Here is a 17,585-nt window from a genome sequence, read left to right as displayed (position 1 = left end):
TTTTACAATTATTCACTTTGTATTCTGGTCGTAGCCCCCTGCCTCATCTCCTCCGGGTCCTACCCAGTCCCCCTCTTACCCCCATTCCCCTCCCCTACTCCACTGGTAGGGGAAGCCCTCCTCCCCCACTGTTTAACCCTAGTCTTTACATGTGACTTGATGGATCTGCGTGTGCGCGCGCGCGCGCACACACACACACACACACACACACACACACCAATGAGCAAACAACTGAAAGAAAGAAAAAAAGCAAGAAAAATTGCACTGCCTTCCTTGGAGAAGGATTACAATTAGTGACCTAGAAGTAATAAAATGCCAGGCGTGGAGGTGCACACCTGTGACCCCAGCACTGGGAGAGGCAGAGGCAGGCCGATCGCTGTGGTTTTGGGCCAGCCTGGTCTACAGAGTGAGTTCCAGGACAGCTGAGGCTACACGGAGAAACACTGTCTCAAAAATAACCCATAAACAACAAAAAAGAACAAGGAAAGTAAAAATTATCATCAAAACCGCACTGTAGTTTTCGCTGTAGACAATTAAGAATCAGTGGTGGTTGTTTAAGGAGAACCAGGCTATTTGCATGATCTTTATCTTATTTTTCTGAACTGTCTCTCAAACTATTTACTAATCAAAAATAGAAAAGCAAAATGAAAAAAAAAAAGCCAGTTCTAACCAAACTGTTTGGCTTTCAGTAATTTTTAGACTCAAGGTCACAAGGGGCAAGATTTGATAATCTACCTCTGATTGGAAGTTACAAAGGAAACAGCAGGAATGAAAAAGAATCTCGGCATGCACAAAGGCAGTAGTCAGGCATGGCTGTGAGTTATAATCCCAACCCTTGGGAGGAAGAGGCATGAAGCCCGTAGTTAACTCAAGTTGAGTTGAATTTTTAGCTTTAACAATTGCACTGTGGATATGTTCAATGTTAACATTGGGCAAAACTAAGTGAATGGTATTAGGGGACTCATTGGACTATTTATGCAGTTTCTGTGTAATTATGAAGTTATTTCAAAGATAGAAAGGTATTAAAAGTAATTTTACATATGTCTATATTACCAAGGGGGTGTCTATAGTTATGGCTAAGAGTAGGTTTTAAAGTGAAATTCCTTAGAATCTTGTCTTGATTCTGTCACTTATCAAGTATATGCCCTTGGGTGAATTATGTACTTTTCTGTAACTCAGTTTCACTATCTGCAAAATATAAGGGCTAACAAAAGTGATGCATGTATTGTGCGTTTTCAGTACCAAGAAAGTAAGATTAGAATGCATGTTTGACATAAAATATCAGCTGCTCTTTAGCCTCCATGTGTTACACTTTATAGGATTCTCCTTTGGGGAAAACTTGACAAGTGTTTCTAGATTCTCTGAGTTCTCTTTCTTAGACTTCCTAATTAAGTGTTGAAGAGACTCCCAACTTCTTAGGGGCCCCAATTTAATTTAAGTCTCTGTCAGCTCCTAAATAGCCAGTGTGGACGGGTGTGTGCATGAGTGTGCAAGTGTGCATGTAGAAAATTTGCTATTAATGCTTTTTATGCAAGGATTATACATCTAGTAAACGTTTATTGGTTGTGATTGATGTCTTGATTATTTTATGCCAGGACTTTGGGATATGGGAGCGTGGAGACAAGACCAACCAAGGGATCTCAGAATTGAATGCGAGTTCAGTGGGAATGGCCAAGGTACATTTTCTTTCTTATTTTTATCAAGTCGAGTGAATGAAGTTTGGGTTACCTTTGTCATAGATAAACTCTTAATGTACGTTGAAACTATGAATACATAATACAAAAAACTTTTTTTGAAAGTTGCAAATTTGATATCAAATGGTTTTGTGTCATGAGTCTGTGTATATATCCTAAAAGAAAAACACAATTTAAAGTACATTCACCATCTTTGCCATTGCATATGCTCTTTCTCCCTTAATCATCCACTCCACCAAGCCTGGTAGCAGATAGCCATCCCTGAGTCCTCCTCCCCCTTTACTCTCCTCTGCCTCCCTTATCATCATCACCTTTCCACTTGGATATGGCTTTTCATCCTACTAGCTCTTATTTTCTCTAGAAACAGTAAGTATGTATCAAAAAGGACAGCAGGAATAAGTTCAAAGATTATTATGCTGTATGTGCATGGCTCAACCACACTCCTAGGAAACAGGAAAGATATAGGTTCCTTTTTTAAAGAAAGAAGTAAATACAATATATGCTTCTTATATAATAATGATACTGAAAGTTTAAAACCAAGCTAGGCAAAGTAAAGCATAAAAACCAGAAAGAAATAAAACAGAATTCAAAGCAAAACTGTTACCTGGAATAAAGAAGTCATGATATACATGTGAAACAACCTATAATGAGGAAATATGGTGTGGAATGTAGTTTCACTTAATATAGGACAGAACATGTTGGAAGCACAAGACAAACAGGTGCAATTACATAAAGAAATAATTTAACAGCAAACATTGTGACACTAGGATACATGCAGCAATCCTCAAATAAGTTCTAGGCAACTGCTCTACTGCTGACTTCTAGCTGCTGCTTCCTCCCTTTTATTTTGAAATCATTTTGAACTCAAGAAAAATTTCAAAAATGTTAGGGGGAAATTCCATGCATCATTCATGCAGGTTTTGTTAATGTTTGCTTTATCTTTCCCTGTTCCTGGATATACAGTCATGAATATGCACACTTGCACACATATACACACTCTTTTCCTGAGCTAGTTGAAAATACACAACGACAGAAAACAGTGAACTAACACTACCAAATACTTCTCTGTGCGCTTCCTCAAGGACTCTTGCAATCGTGGCATGATTATCAAAATCAGTATTAAGTGATTATACATACCACAGGACCTACTCAGTTTTTTAAAATTACCCCAATAATGTCATTTATGAAAAAACAAAAATCCATGGGCTGGAGAGATGGCTCAGAGGTTAAGAGCACTGACTGCTCTTACAGAGGTCCTGAGTTCAATTCCCAGCAACCACATGGTGGCTCACGACCATCTGTAAAGAGCTCTGGTGCCCTCTTCTGGTAAGCATGTGTACATGCAGACACATTTTATACATAATAAATAAATAAAATGTAAAGGAATCCTTGCGACACGGTATGCACACCAAGGTAACAAGTCACATTTTATCATAATGTCTTCTTTTTTTAAGCTCAGCCAGTCTAGAGCAATACTTTATAATTCTTGATTTTTATGACAGTAGAACTTTTGAAAAATGCAGAATTGTTTGGTCTGGTTGATTGGTTCGGTTTGGTCCTGCGGCTGGAGTCTTGTGCCTACAGCTCTACCACTGGTGCCGTTGTACCTCTAATACTCACTTCACTTTTTGTTGTTGTGGCAAGAACAGGATGGCCTTGAACTCACTGCACTGCTGGAGGCAATCTTGAACTGATCCTCCTGCCTTTGCCTCTCGAGGATTACATGTGTGCCACCCAGCTCCATGCTCCCACACCACTCCACGCCCCCTTCACGTTTTGGTATGCAGATGTAGACCGGGTGTTCTATGGACTACAGACCAGCACTTTTATTGTGCGTAGTATTTCTTCATGATTCACACTTTTAGGAAGACCACCGCAACGGCCCTGCGGTACCCCTCCTCTATCATCAGGAAATGCATGGTATAAATTTGTCCCATTACCATGGATTCTGACTTTGATCACTTCATCAAGGTGTTGTCTGTTAGCTTTCTTTACTGTAAATTTGCTGTTTTCCCCCTTTTGTTGTTAATGAGTATTTTGTGCCTGGTCAACTTTTACTTGTCCTTTAGGTTTCTCAGTTTAGGTGTTCTTTCTCCAGGGAAGCCAACCAGAACTGCTTCATACTCCCAAGACAAGGTCAGGTTGGCCTCATAATTGAGGAGATAACAGATAACCAATAAATAATTGAGATAATATCTAACCTTTTTGGCAGTTTAAATCAAGTGAATAATGCGTGTTTTTAATTCCAGCTCAGGAGACATAGGCAGGTGGATCTCTGAGTTCAAGGCCAGCTTGGTCTACAGAGTGAGTTCCAGGATGGCCAGGGTTACAGAGAAACCCTGTCTTGAGAAAACAAGATAGATAGATAGATAGATAGATAGATAGATAGATAGATAGATAGGCAGACTGGTTGATTGACTGATTGATTGATTGCTTAAGGGAGAAAAATGAAGATACCTTGTATTAAGAAGTGTACTGCCATATGCTGCTAGTGATGTGTTATATTAGTATAGTATCCATTAAAAAGCAGTTCAGCTTTGTATCTCAAAAACTGTCCATACGCTTTGACCCACTCATTCTGCTTCAAGAGGTTAATGTTTGGGAGAGCCGGCCATGTCCCTCACCAGGAACAACACATGGGAGAGCAGGCCCCGCACCTTGCCTGGAAAGCAGGCTCAAGCCGGCCCTAGCTGTAGGGGTTGCCTGTGAGCTGGCCCTGAGCATGTGAGAGGAGGACAGGTGGAAGGCTGACTAGCCCAGAGACCTCTCAGGCCCAGACCCAGGGCTTTGAATTGGCCCACACCAAGGGGCCAGTCCAGCAGATCCAAAACTACAGGATCTCCACGACACAGAGCAGCAACATGATATCTGAAAGGAGTTCCAGTACTGATAGAGTAGCAGAAGCCAGAGGCCTTGTACCAGTCCAGCAAGTCATTCCAGTGACCATTTGCGAGCAAAACTGTGTGAGGGAAAGGGTTTTCTGTGGGACACGTTGTGACATACTACAGCTTCCACAAGGAGATCTTTTTCTCTGTTGGGGGAAGGTTGCAAGATGGGAGGGGAGGTGTGAGGGGAGGGGAAGATGAGTGGGATTGGGGTGCATGATGTGAAATTCACAAAGAACCAATAAGTTTTTAAAACTCAGCATGTTAAATAAAGAAAAATATCATATGTATATATAAAAGGATATTTTACTTGAAAAAAAAACAAATTTCAAAAGCTCGATATTGTAGAAGCATAATATATGACCTCAGAACTTTGCAATTTAGGACAAAAAGTTTATCAAACTGCTGTTTCTAAAATAACAAAATGAAAGATAGCTTAGATATACAGCAATTGGTAAATGCCAAATATATTTTATTATAGCCATATCAGAGAATACTATGCCAAGATAAACTATTTATAACAAGGAAAACCCCATATTGTATATTAATTACAAAAAGTATATTAATTATAAAAAGACTTTACCGAGGAGGATATTCAAGCAGATGATGAGATTTATGGCCAAACTTTGGGAATTGTACAGGGAATCTTATGAAAGAAGTGGGAGACAGAAAGACCTGGAGGGAACAGGAGCTCCACAAGGAGAGCAACAGAACCAAAATATCTGGACCTAGTAGTCTTTTCTGAGACTGATGCTCCAACCAAGGACCATGCATAGAGATAATCTAGAACCCCTGCTCAGATGTAGCCCATGGCAGTTCAGTGTCCAAGTGGGTACCCTAGTAAGAGGAACAGGGGCTGTCTCTGACATGAACTCAGTGGCTGAGTCTTTGATCACCTCCCCCTGGGGGAGGGAGGAGCAGGCTTACCAGGCCACAGAGGAAGACAATGCAGCCAGTCCTGATGAGATCTGATAGGCTAGGGTCAGATGAAAGGGGTGGAGGGCCTCCCCTATCAGTGGACTAGGGGAAGGGCATGGGAGGAGAAGAAGGAGGGAGGGAGGGGGCTATAGCTAGGATACAAAGTGAATAAATTGTTATAAATGAAAATTTTTTTAAAATACCCTGCTTTTGCATTATTGAAAGTTTATGGTTGAATTGTGTGACTTGTTTCCTAAGAAAGAGTGCTTCTTAAATTAAAAAAAAAAAATACAACTAAGAGCAGTGGTGCATGGTAAAACCCCACTACATAGAATGTAGAGGTGGGAAGATTAGAGTTTAAAGTCATCCCATGCTTTTTGTGTCTCGGCTACATCAGACTCAAAACAAAACCAAACAAGTTAAAAAGTTTTAAAAGAAAAAAATGTACAAAGGTTAAAAAAAAATAGAAAACCTCAATAATGTTAACAGTGGGGTTGCTCCATGGGTACAAGTGCCTGTCAGGCAAGCTTGGCACCTGAGTGTGATTATCAGAACCCATGTAAAGGTAAAGGAAATCTATTCTACCAGTTGTCTTTTGTCCTTCATACATGCACTGTGACACACCCAAACATGAACTCACCTATACACATCACACACACATGCACACTCACATAGTGATATTAAAGGAAATATTAGCAGGCTGATGAGTTAGTTGTCTTTGCATGTAAAGATGCTTGCCATCAAACCTGATGACCTAAGTCCAATTCCCAGAACCCGCATGACAGGAAAAGCATTTACCTCTTACTGGCTTCCTCTGACCTCAATGAGCATGCTCCCAACTTATTGCACATAAAATAGATTTTCTTTCAAAAAAAATTGAAGTAAGTCTTACTTTTGGGATCAGAAAGCACATGTAGAACAGCAAGAAAATAATTTCTAAAAATTCTCCTGAGATAGGCTCTCACACTTAAGCCCAGAATGGCTTCAAATTTCTAATAGTCCTGCCTCAGACAGGCACATGCCACCATGCTGGCCAATTTATTTATTTATTTATTTATTTATTTATTTAGTTATTTAGTTAGTTAGTTAGTTAGTTAGTTAGTTAGTTAGTTTTGCTTTGGTTTCTCTGTGTAGACTTGGCTGTCCTGGACTCACTCTGTAGACCAGCTAGGTCTTAAACTCACAGTGATCTGCCTGCCTCTTCCTGCCTGAGTGCTGGCATTACAAGCATGTCCCACCATGCCTGGCTACAAATTTTATTTTTTAAAAGCATGATTTCACTTACATACAAACCCTTTAAAAATCAACCTCTCAGAAGCAGAAAGTCCAGTGATGGTGACCAGGTAAAGGGAAGTGGGTGGGAGAGATGATAAAAGGGTTCAAAGATCCAGGTGGATATGAGAAATGTCTTTGGGGATCTGTTACTCTGTAGGATAAATTCAGTCTATGGAAACACATTGTATAGTTTTTAAAATATGAGAACTCCTCCTTTGCATGCCAACTGTTAGCATTTGTTTCAAAGTCAAATAGAGTATATTTGCAGGACATTTGCCTATCTGCAGAAACTCAGTGTGAGGCTAGTAGTTACTGAGTCATCCCGCAGCCACACAAATGTCCTGTTTTGTTTTTATTTCATTTTATTTTATTTAGATGGGGGTCTGACTATGTCAAGCATTAGCATTTCTTGTGTGGTTGTTTCTTAGCTGGAGCTTCACTGCTGAAAGAATGATTTCCTGTAAATTCATAAGCCATGTCCAAATTACTCTTTGGTTTTTTTTTAGTTTTTGTTTTTGAGACAGGGTTTCTCTGTGTAGCCTTGGCTGTCTTAGACTTGCTTTGTAGATCGGGCTGGCCCTGAACCCACAGAGATCCACCTGCCTCTTCCTCCTTGAGTGCTAGAATTTTAGGTGTGTACCATTATGTCTGGCATTTTTTTTTTGCAAAATTTCATTTAAAGTATGCACCTTGAGTAGATAGTAATAAAAACTCAATTATATTTTTTTCTGGACAGTATTGGAGACAAAGTAAAAATCACAGGCTCCTGGGAATAAAGAATTTTATTTCATTCTCCGTTCCATTATACATATACAAAAGCAACATCATGTAATATTAATATGATACTAGGAAGACAAATATCATTCTCGGTTTTCTTTTCTTTTTTCTGTTCTGGGGATGGAATGCTGCGCCCTGTAGATGCTAAGCGTGTGTTTTGCTACTAAAGTTGTCCTTTCCTCCATTGCTTCTTGCAGGCAGCCCTGGAAGTACTAGATGAATTAGATTTGTTTGGTGTGAAAGGTGGGCCGCAATCAGTCATTCATGTCCTGGCCGATGAAGTACAACACTGCCAGGTAAAGACATAATGGGCCACATCATAGCGAATTTTCCTCTCCCCGGAGTCAGACTAGCACAGGCATTAGCCTAAAGAGAGCAACAGATCGTGTGACTACTACCATGTGGTCAGAAATGTCTCTGTCAAGCCTCCTAAACCGAGATAAACCTGATATACCATGAGCTATAAGATAGATTATGGTTGTCCTAGTCAATGTGAAGAGATACCAAGGCCACAGTAACTCTAATAAAGGAAAGCATTTACTTGGAGCTGCCTTACAGGTTCAGAGGTTTACTCTACTATTATCATCATGGGAAGCATGATGGCATGCAGGCAGACATGGTGGGGGAGAGGTAGCTGAGAGTTCTACATCTGGATCTGCAAGCAGCAAGAAGAGAAAGACAGTGGGATGGGCTTGGGCGTGGGATACGTCAACCTACCACAGTTGTCCTGTTGTCTCTGTAAAAATTATGAAAGGAACCCACCATAATATATCTAGTTATTAAAAATATATATATATCTAGTTATTCACCACTATTTTATCATGGCCTGCGGTTTCTTTTTCTTTTTCCAAGAATTGCTTTTGTTAAAAAAAAAAAAAAAAAAAAAGGAAACAAGGTATTTGTTTTAGGTGTTCGGGAGAGTGGTCCAGAACCAGTCTCTTGTCCCTGGATGTCTCTGGGGTTAGCTATTCATTTGGAAGTGTGGTGGTGGTGAAAGTTCATCCTTAGTCTTCCTTATGATTGGTGACTATATTAAAAGTTTCTTTTCCCCGATATGGGAAATTTCCCCTTTTCTTCTTACTCTGCTTACAGCCCATGGTATCCGGGTGAATATAAATTAAACTTCTAATTCTGAAACTATTTTCTGTGGGTAAAGTATGTCATGGAATAAGAAAGGAGAACTTACGTGGATAGGAAGAAGACTAGTTGGACGACCGTGGGGCCAGGGAAAAGTATTGGGTATAACATGAGCAAAGTGCAGTGACATATGTCTCTGAAAAGAAAAAGAAGCCACACTTGCTCAAAATCAATTTGAAAATGTTTCAGGGGCATGGCTTATCTTTCTCTATCTACTCTGTGAGACCGCTTCATTTTCTTTTGTTACTTTACATTTTGAGTTAGTTTTATCATTTTAATTTTTTATTTTTTGTGTATGTACCTTTTTTTCTGAACGTATGTCTGCGCCGTATTCACGCCTGGTGCCCATGGTGCCTCGAAAGGGTGTTGGAGTTCTGGATCTTGGAGAGCTCCCCAGTCCTCCAGAAGAATAGCTAGTGATCATTCCAGCATCAGCTTTTTTCTTATCTAGATGCTCAGAACCAACAGGACTGTATGTATTCCACAGATGTTAGAGTCTTTGTCTTTGAGCAGCTGCTTTTCAATCAGGATGGGGACTCAGTCAGGACAGGATTAAGAAAAAAAGGGGGCGGGTATCATACCAAGCAAGCCACTGTTTTTAGGCTCTCACTGTTTAGTAAAGTTTGGGTTATTCTTCTGAAAACTTCTGTTTCACACAAATCTTTTAAAACCAAAGCTCTTAGTTTCACTTTTTAACCAAGGTATTTAGTAATAAACTCTATTTTGCTACTTTTCTCTTAGTCGATCTTAAATTCCCTACTGCCCCGGGCTTCAACATCCAAGGAAGTTGATGCCAGTTTGCTCTCAGTGATCTCCTTCCCAGCCTTTGCTGTAGAGGACAACCATTTGGTGGAGCTCACCAAACAGGAGATCATTACCAAACTTCAGGTATGTCCACATGTGCCTTTCTTCTCATTACTGCTGGGACTTTATAGGGAGATAAGGGCTTTTAGGGCCTTTGAGTGTATCATATGACAGGAACCTATCCTATTCCTAAGTTATTCTCTTGTAAATCTGCAAAACTCTCAAAAGCTTCTGAAGTCATGACCGTTGAGAATGGTGCATCCACTTTGGAGAACAGTTGCTATATTCTTATCAATTTTAACATATATGTAACATGTGGTCCAACAACAAGTATCCTTACTCCTCAGTATCTACCCTAAAAATGATAGTTTACATTCACACAAAAATTCACAAATGTCTTTAGCAGCTTCAACCGTAATTGCAAAAATCTGGAAATAGCCTTCAGCTGAGAGACAACCTAATTTTACTAATTCCTCACTGAATACTATTCAGCAGTGAAAAAGAACAAACTAATGATCTCTGAGTATGAATGATTAAGTGTATTTTGCTAAGAGGAAAATACAGACCACAGAGGCCATACATACTGTACAATTCCATTTATGTGACTCTCTCAAAAGGGGGAAACCAAAGGAGGAAAGCCATTCATCATTAAAAGTTGGGGGGAGAAATTATCAATAAAGACATAGCTCTAGAGAATTTTGAGCAAGATGGGACAATTTTCCTCATAGACAATAACTAGGTTTGTCCAATCTCACGAAAACTATATACCACAAAAAGCAAACTTAAAGTATCAACTGTGATGTGGTACGAAAGTGAAATGCAGGCTAGAAAGTGACTCTTAAATGTATAACAAATAAACTGAATAACCGCACTGAAGAGGGTACAGAAAAAAATGACCTAAATCTTGGACAACTGTGTTTAGACTGGATGTGGTAAAGCTAAGACAAAATAACCATATACAAACACTGAACTCCAGGTCATGAGTCAGAAGACTACAAGTATGGTTTTATTAATTCGTTCATGTTTCTATATCATCTACTGCGCTTTTTCAAAAAACAGCACTGAGTGGCTTTGATAGAGGTTACATGGCCTGAAAAACCTGAAGTGTTCATTCTCTGTCTTTTTAACTTGAAATTGGCAAACTCCTGCTCTAATACATAAATTTGTTTCTCAAAGGGGTTGAACAAATAATTGTATGTACATTAAATTTTATCACTGTTGAAGAAAGATGTTACAAATACAGCATGGGGAAAGCTAAAATGAACTTAGCTGGATGGAAGTAGAAAATATTATTTTGAAAATGTGTTTGCAGAACTATATATAGGGATGAATCTGAGGTTTTCCAAACCTTGGTTTTTAAATAACATTCCTGAAAAAGTGGATTGGAAATCTTCCTTAAATGCTTGATTTGAGGATCAAACTAGGGAAGATGAAAAGGTTCCAGAAGCACCTTAAGGTGGGATGCTTAAGAAAGTAACAAGTTCAAACGGGGTGGAGGTGGCTGGTCTTGGTGTCACACACCTGAGAAGGAGAGGCAGACATATGTCTGTGAATTCAGCAGCAGCCTGCTCTTCATACTTAGTTGCTGGACAGCCAGGGCTATCTAGAGAGACCCTGTCTCAGACCAACCCAAAAGAAGATGCTTCATGTCAAGTTTCTTCTTGAAGTACATGCTAATTAACACAGAGACCCATAACTGGGCATTGTGTAGAGAGTAAGAAAGAGCTTTTGTAGCACTCAGCCCTTAAATTGGATGTCTTCATCAGAGTCCTCATCTCAAGGTTCAGGGATCTATGTGGAAGAGGACACGGAAAGAGTTTAAGAGCCAGAGATGGTGAATAACTCAAAGGAAACGGTGCCATCCAGACATGATAGCACTCATACACACATGAACTCACAGAGACAGTGACAGCATACACAAGTCCTGCACACATTCCAGCCAGAGAAAATCCTAGCATGAGAAGGGGAAGTGGACACAAAATTCCAGCAAGTTGGGGAGGAAAGTTGTTTTGTTTTCATTTTATTTTATTTTATTGTGTGTTAAATATTTATTTTTTTAACTTTTATTAATTATACTTTATTCACTTTGTATCCCCCTATAAACCCCTCCCTTCTCCCCTCCTAATCCCACCTTCCCTCCCCCTTCTTCACGCATGCCCCTCCCCAAGTCCACTAAGCAGAGGAAAGGTTTTATGCGGTGTACACTTCCACATCCATTATTCATCACCGAGGGAAGTCAGGACAGGAACTCAAAACAGGGCAGGAAGCCGGAGCTCATGAAGAGGCCTTGGAGGAGCGCTGCTTACCGGCTTGTTCCTCATGGCTTGCTCAGCCTGCTTTCTTATAGAACCCAGGACCATCAGTCCTGGGATGGCACCACCCACAGGGGGTTCCCCCACTGGTCACTAATTGAGAAAATGCCTTACAGCTGGATCTCATGAAGGCATCCTCAACTGAGGCTCCTTCCTCTCTGATGACTCTAGCTTGTGTCAGGTGGACACACAAAACTAGCCAGTACACCATCCTTAACCAGGAAGCTATTTGCAATCGATATTGGCTAGGAAAGGGGGAAAAATCAGTTTTCTCCAATGGAGCGACAGTGTGTTTATTTATCACACTTCAGGGCAGGCCCATATCCAGGACAACACAGAATGGATCCCATGGTTTTGTTTTAATCTTATTGCTGTTTTAAAGTTCTTTTTTCTTTTCCTTTGCTTTTCTTTGTTAGAGAGAGAGAGAGAGAGAGAGAGAACATGAACTTTGGTGGATAGTGAGGAGGTAGGCAGGATCTGAGAGGAGTTAGGAGACAGGAAAGACAATGATCAAAATATACTGCAAGAAAAATAATTGTGCATCTGAAAAACTGCAAGAACCAGAGGAACAGGGAGTTTGCTCTAAGATGATGTTTCCTAGGAATATCAGAAGCTACACCAATGAATTCTAACTAACACATCTGCCTAAATATGAGCAGAACAAGGGCAATAATAGACATTCTGACATAGATGGGCTTGTGGAAGAAGGGTAGCCTGCAAGGCCTCTACCCGATGCAAAGAACTACAGGAAACTAAGGAATGCTAAAGGCAGACGTCTTCCCTCGAGAAGGGCCCACTAATACGAAATGGTCAGCCCTAAAACAGACGTCGACACTGTTGTTGACATACATGTTTTTAGCTATTTTTACCTCTACCTCCCTTCCACCCCTTATTCCACCCTAATCCCTTCTCCTAATGGTAGGTAGGAGAGACAGGTTAGGGGGGGATGGGGGAATAAGCTTCTATTGGATACTTCCTGCTGATTAGGGACATTCGGTTCCTTGGGACAAGTCCAGTGTTATTTGTCAGAACATCCAGCAGTCCAGGAAACCAGCAGACCAGCAAACCATCAATCCAGCAAGAGCAAACATAGCAGCAGGATGAACCAGCAGCAGAGGGGGCAGCCATAGCCGCCCCAGGTATTCTTGGTCTTTCCTGTTTATACCCTCTCCAGAGTCTCCACAATTAAACTGTTGGCAGCTGGCAAAGGTCACACCCCTGCTAATGCACAAGGCAAACCACAATCACCTGCTGTGAGGCAGCCTCTTATCCCACACCTGGAATTAAAACAAAAACATCGTCACATAACATAAGTGGGTTTTTAAAGAAACCAAAACTCACTACACACTGTACAGACTGAAAAGATTGAATATATATTTGAGAGAGAGAGAGAGAGGAGCTACAATTAGTGAAAAAAGAAGCCATGAATTTAAAAGAGATTAAGCAGGGAAATATGGAAGAATTTGGAGGGGAAAGGGTATAATTATATTGTTATCTAAAAAAAGGGAATAATTTTAAAAATAAGTTAACAAAAGAAAATTATGAAACATTAATTATCAAAGTATGAAAAGCACATCAGGAAATCAAATAAATAATAGTCTTTATCCTTCTGGGATATATTCTAGAGGAAAGACAAAATGAAAATTAGACTCTGTAGTAGATTAGTTGCTGGTGAGTTTAAGAAGAAAAGAAAGCAAGTAGGTAGAAGAGATGAAGAAGTCGTTCTGGAATACAGAAGCCCTCTGACTCACACTATGACAAATACAGAACTGAGTTTTGCTTCAAAAATGAGAAAAGCTTTTAGTGACGGTATGTAATCGCCAAAACAGATTTAGTATCTTTGCCACAACAATCCATTGCCAAACCACAGCTCAAACAGGAAATTCTATTTCCTTTTGGCACTCTGTATCCCCTACCAGAAAATATCACAATGATGCCAAATACAGTGTGGTTTTTGATCCTGGGAACCAATGAGGGCATAAATTAGAGCCAATACCGCTTCTTAAAGCAGAGCAGGGTTGTGAAATCCATCAAACAGTAAACAAGTAGTATTCAAAGACCAAAATTTCAACATACTTGCCCTTTCTAATTTCCATCCCTTTTGATAATTTAGAAAGCTGAAAATATTCAGGACTATGCATTTGTTCACATCTATATGAGACCCCAGCTTCTCAAAGTATATGTTGCATAACCGAATGTTAAGGTCACAAACTATCTGGCAATACCTTAAGATCCCTGAATGTATAGCGACCAAAACATACATAATGTGTAATAAATCTGGGGTGTTTGTGGCAGCACTTACACTTGTGTCATTGTGGGACTTCCCTGTAAACCTCTTTCTGAACACTCATTAGCTCCCTGTAATGAGCATGCCCCATGCCACACAGAAATAGCAACAAATGTTGTCAAAAGCACCTCAACTGAAATTCATCACTGCTATGTTATACATAACAGTTTATTTACAAAGTTTTCTGCTTTTATAGCAACATAATGATTTCATTATAGAACTGAAAGAATATTTTCTCACTATCATTTCTCAGCATGTGTTAAATGAGTATGTCTTTGGATTGTATTGTTTTAAAACATTTGGGCAGGAGTTCCACAAGGAGAGCAACAGAACCAAAAAATACTGGATGCAAGGGTCTTTTCTGAGACTGATACTTCAACCTAGGACCATGCACAGACGTAGCCCATGGCAGCTCAGTCTCCAAGTGAGTTACACAGTAAGGGGAATAGGGACATGAACTCAGTGGCTGGCTCTTTGATCACCTCCCCCTGGGGGAGGGAGGAGCAGGCTTACCAGGCCACAGAGGAAGACCATGCAGCCAGTCCTGATGAGACCTCATAGTCTAGGCTCAGATGGAAGGGGAAGAGGACTTCCCCTATCAGTGGACTTGGGGAGGGGCATAGGAGAAGAAGAGGGAAGCATGGCAGGATTGGGAGGAGGTGGCTATAGCGGGGATACAAAGTGAATAAATTGTAATAAATAAAACTAACTAAATAAATAAGAAAAAAACATTTGGTTTTTAAAATTGATGTTTGAGTTACTGACTTGAATTTTAAAAATTCTTAAATGAGTTTGGTTTCAGATTATGGAAGAGTTTACAACAATTTTTGAAATGCCCTTAAATATAATTCTGCTATTTTGTACTATGTATTTATGGAAAGTCACTTTGTTAGTATTGACGATAAAATCATAATACCAATCAATCAACTTTGAAAAAGTCACTGATGCTCTATATTCTGCAATATCACATATTCAGAAACATTTCATTGTTTATGTAAAAACATCCATTTTCTCAGTATGCAGTTTTTATCATCTTTAATAAGCAGTCAAAACTAAAATAAAATTCTTTTTTTATCATTAAACACTAAACAAAAAAGGGTAAGAGTTAATGTCAAGCAGTCACAGAAGCCAACTGGAAAAGATTCCTAATGCACAGAGTAAGAACTATTTGAACAAAAAAAAAAATATCATAGCATTGTCCTATAACTTAAAGAAGAAATGACGTTATCTATGGGTTTATGCAGATAACAATAAATATAGTTACAAGAGGGGGAGTTATAGTGAAGAAATCTGGGAGATACCACATAAGCAAATGATCCGGTATAATATCACCAGTAATACGAACTGAGGACACACGACCACTGAAATGTTCTTCTCAATGATACCTACCTTCAGTCTCATCATGTAAAAACCAGACAAAGCTAAACTGATGGACAATTTAGCAGCTAACTGATAAACACTTTCAAAGGTGTGAAACCATGTAAAGCAAGGAAAGAATGTGAAACTGTCATACATTAGAGAAGATGGGGTAGATATAAAACTAGATGTAATGGGGAAGTCTTTCTATTTGAGTGTGTGCGTGTGTGTGTGTGTGTGTGCGCATATGTGTGCTGTAGAGGCCAGAAGTTGATGGCAATAGTCTCTCACTGAACCTGGAACTAACTGATTCAGTGCCCCAGGATTCCTGTCCCTGTCTCTCCAGCACTGGGATCACAGGAATTGCCACCACACCTGGCTTTTCACCTGGGGGCTGGAGATCTGAACTTGGGTCCTAATGCTTGCACAGCTTGCAAACACTGTACCCACTGAGCCATCCCCTGAGTCCTGTGGTGTGGGATTTTGAGTTGGCTCCTGGAATAGAGTAAAAAAGGACAGTGATGGAAAACCCAGTGACATCTAAACAGATTTTAGAATTAAATTCTATTAGTATATCAAGGTTAATTTTTTAGTTCTGATGTTTGCTCTGTAGTTACATAAGTCAACATAAGGAGATGAAATGTGATGGGTATAGTGAGACTATGTAGTGTTTGTAACTTTTATAAATCTAAACTCTCAAAAAATTAATAATATATTTAAAAATAAGCTGTGGTCTCTTAGGAGCGGTGTGTGCTGTGGGAAGGGCTGCGCAGTAACTAGCTTGTTGCAGCCTTGGCCTAAGGAGGACAGCCATGGAGAAGATACTAGGAACGCTGCTGTGGGGAGGAACCTACAGCAAACTTCTTGCTTGAAAGGGCATTGCTGCTGCTGCTACTGCCGCCGCCGCTGCTGCTGCTGCTGCTGCTGCTGCTGCTGCTGCTGCTGCTACTGAGCTGCTGTTGCTGAGCTGCTGTTGCTGCTGCTGCTGCTGCTACTGCCGCTGCTGCTGAGCTGCTGTTGCTGCTGCTGCTGCTGCTACTGCCGCTGCTGCTGCTGCTGCTGCTGCTGCCGCCGCTGCTGTTACTGCCGCTGCTGCTGCTGCTGCTGCTGCTACTGCCGCTGCTGCTGCTGCTGCTGAGCTGCTGTTGCTGCTGCTGCTGCTGCTTCTGAGCTGCTGCTGCTGAGCTGCTGTTGCTGCTGCTGCTGCTGCTGCTGCTGCTGCTGCTGCTGCTGCTGCTGCCGCCGCCGCTGCTGCTGCTGAGCTGCCTTTGACTCCTCTGTCTGTGCTGGTGAGACATTGATACATACAGATGTCTGAGGATGTTTTTCTGCTTGGTTATAAAGTCATACGTATGTACAAGATTCAGGGCTTTTTTTCTGTGTTCCCAGGGTCGTTATGGTTGCTGTCGTTTTCTACGAGATGGATATAAAACTCCTAAAGAGGTATGTATGTTTCTTTTCACCACAGGGAACTAGGGAAAAGTTGTCCTTACTCTATGTAGCCTTATTCACAGTTAACAGATACCTCACTGATAGAATATTAGAAGATAATTAAAAGGAATAGTAAGTGATGTTTGCTGTACTTGTTGGGCTTTTTTGCCACGTTCTGACATTGATGGGAAATAAATTAACAGTAAAGTGTCAAGAACTAAATAAACTAAAGGAAAGGCAGTCTTTTCCTTTCTTTCAGTTGGTTGGTTTTTAAATTTTATTTATTTATTATTTGTTGCAATTTATTCACTTTGTATCCTGGCTGTAGCTCCCCCCTCAACTTCTCCCTATCCTACCCTTCCTCTCTCTTCTCCTCCCATGTCCCTCTCCCAGTCCACTGATAGGAGAGGTCTTCCTCCCCTTCTATCTGACCCTAGCCTATCAGGTCTCATCAGCACTGGCTGCACTGTCTTCCTCTGTGTCCTGGTAAGGCTGTACTCTTCAGGGGAAGGTGATCAGAGAGCCTGATAGTGAGTTCATGCCAGATAGAGTCCCTGTCCCCATACTAGGGAACCCACTTGGAGATTGAGTCTATGGGCTAAATCTGTACAAGGGTTCTAGGTCCTCTCCATGCATGGTCCTTGGTTGGAGTTTCAGTCTCTGCAGGGCCCTCTAGGCCCAGATTTTTTGGCTCTGTTGGTCTTGTGGA

The 17,585-nt window shown here is 40.6% G+C and overlaps 1 protein-coding gene across 8 annotated transcripts in view; it reads left to right on the top strand.

Annotated features, from left to right (window-relative positions):
- The window catches only part of LOC110543601 (phosphorylase b kinase regulatory subunit alpha, skeletal muscle isoform-like), a 137,158-nt gene that overhangs the window by 29,784 nt on the left and 89,789 nt on the right, over positions 1-17,585 (top strand). For all 8 annotated transcript variants that reach the window (XR_009588533.1, XR_009588535.1, XR_009588534.1 and 5 more), the window contains exons 6-9: positions 1,596-1,676; positions 7,747-7,845; positions 9,428-9,574; positions 16,835-16,888. Coding sequence is in view for 2 of the 8 variants with exons in the window: in XM_060375709.1 (XP_060231692.1) it covers positions 1,596-1,676; positions 7,747-7,845; positions 9,428-9,574; positions 16,835-16,888 (381 nt within the window). In the remaining 6 variants the exon portion in view is untranslated. The remainder of the gene's footprint in view (positions 1-1,595; positions 1,677-7,746; positions 7,846-9,427; positions 9,575-16,834; positions 16,889-17,585) is intronic.

The sequence above is a fragment of the Meriones unguiculatus genome, chromosome X (assembly GCF_030254825.1).
Source record: "Meriones unguiculatus strain TT.TT164.6M chromosome X, Bangor_MerUng_6.1, whole genome shotgun sequence".
NCBI classification, from domain to species: Eukaryota; Metazoa; Chordata; class Mammalia; order Rodentia; family Muridae; genus Meriones; species Meriones unguiculatus.
Note: the sequence above shows the minus strand (reverse complement) of the source record. Positions and strands in the feature narration are given on the sequence as shown.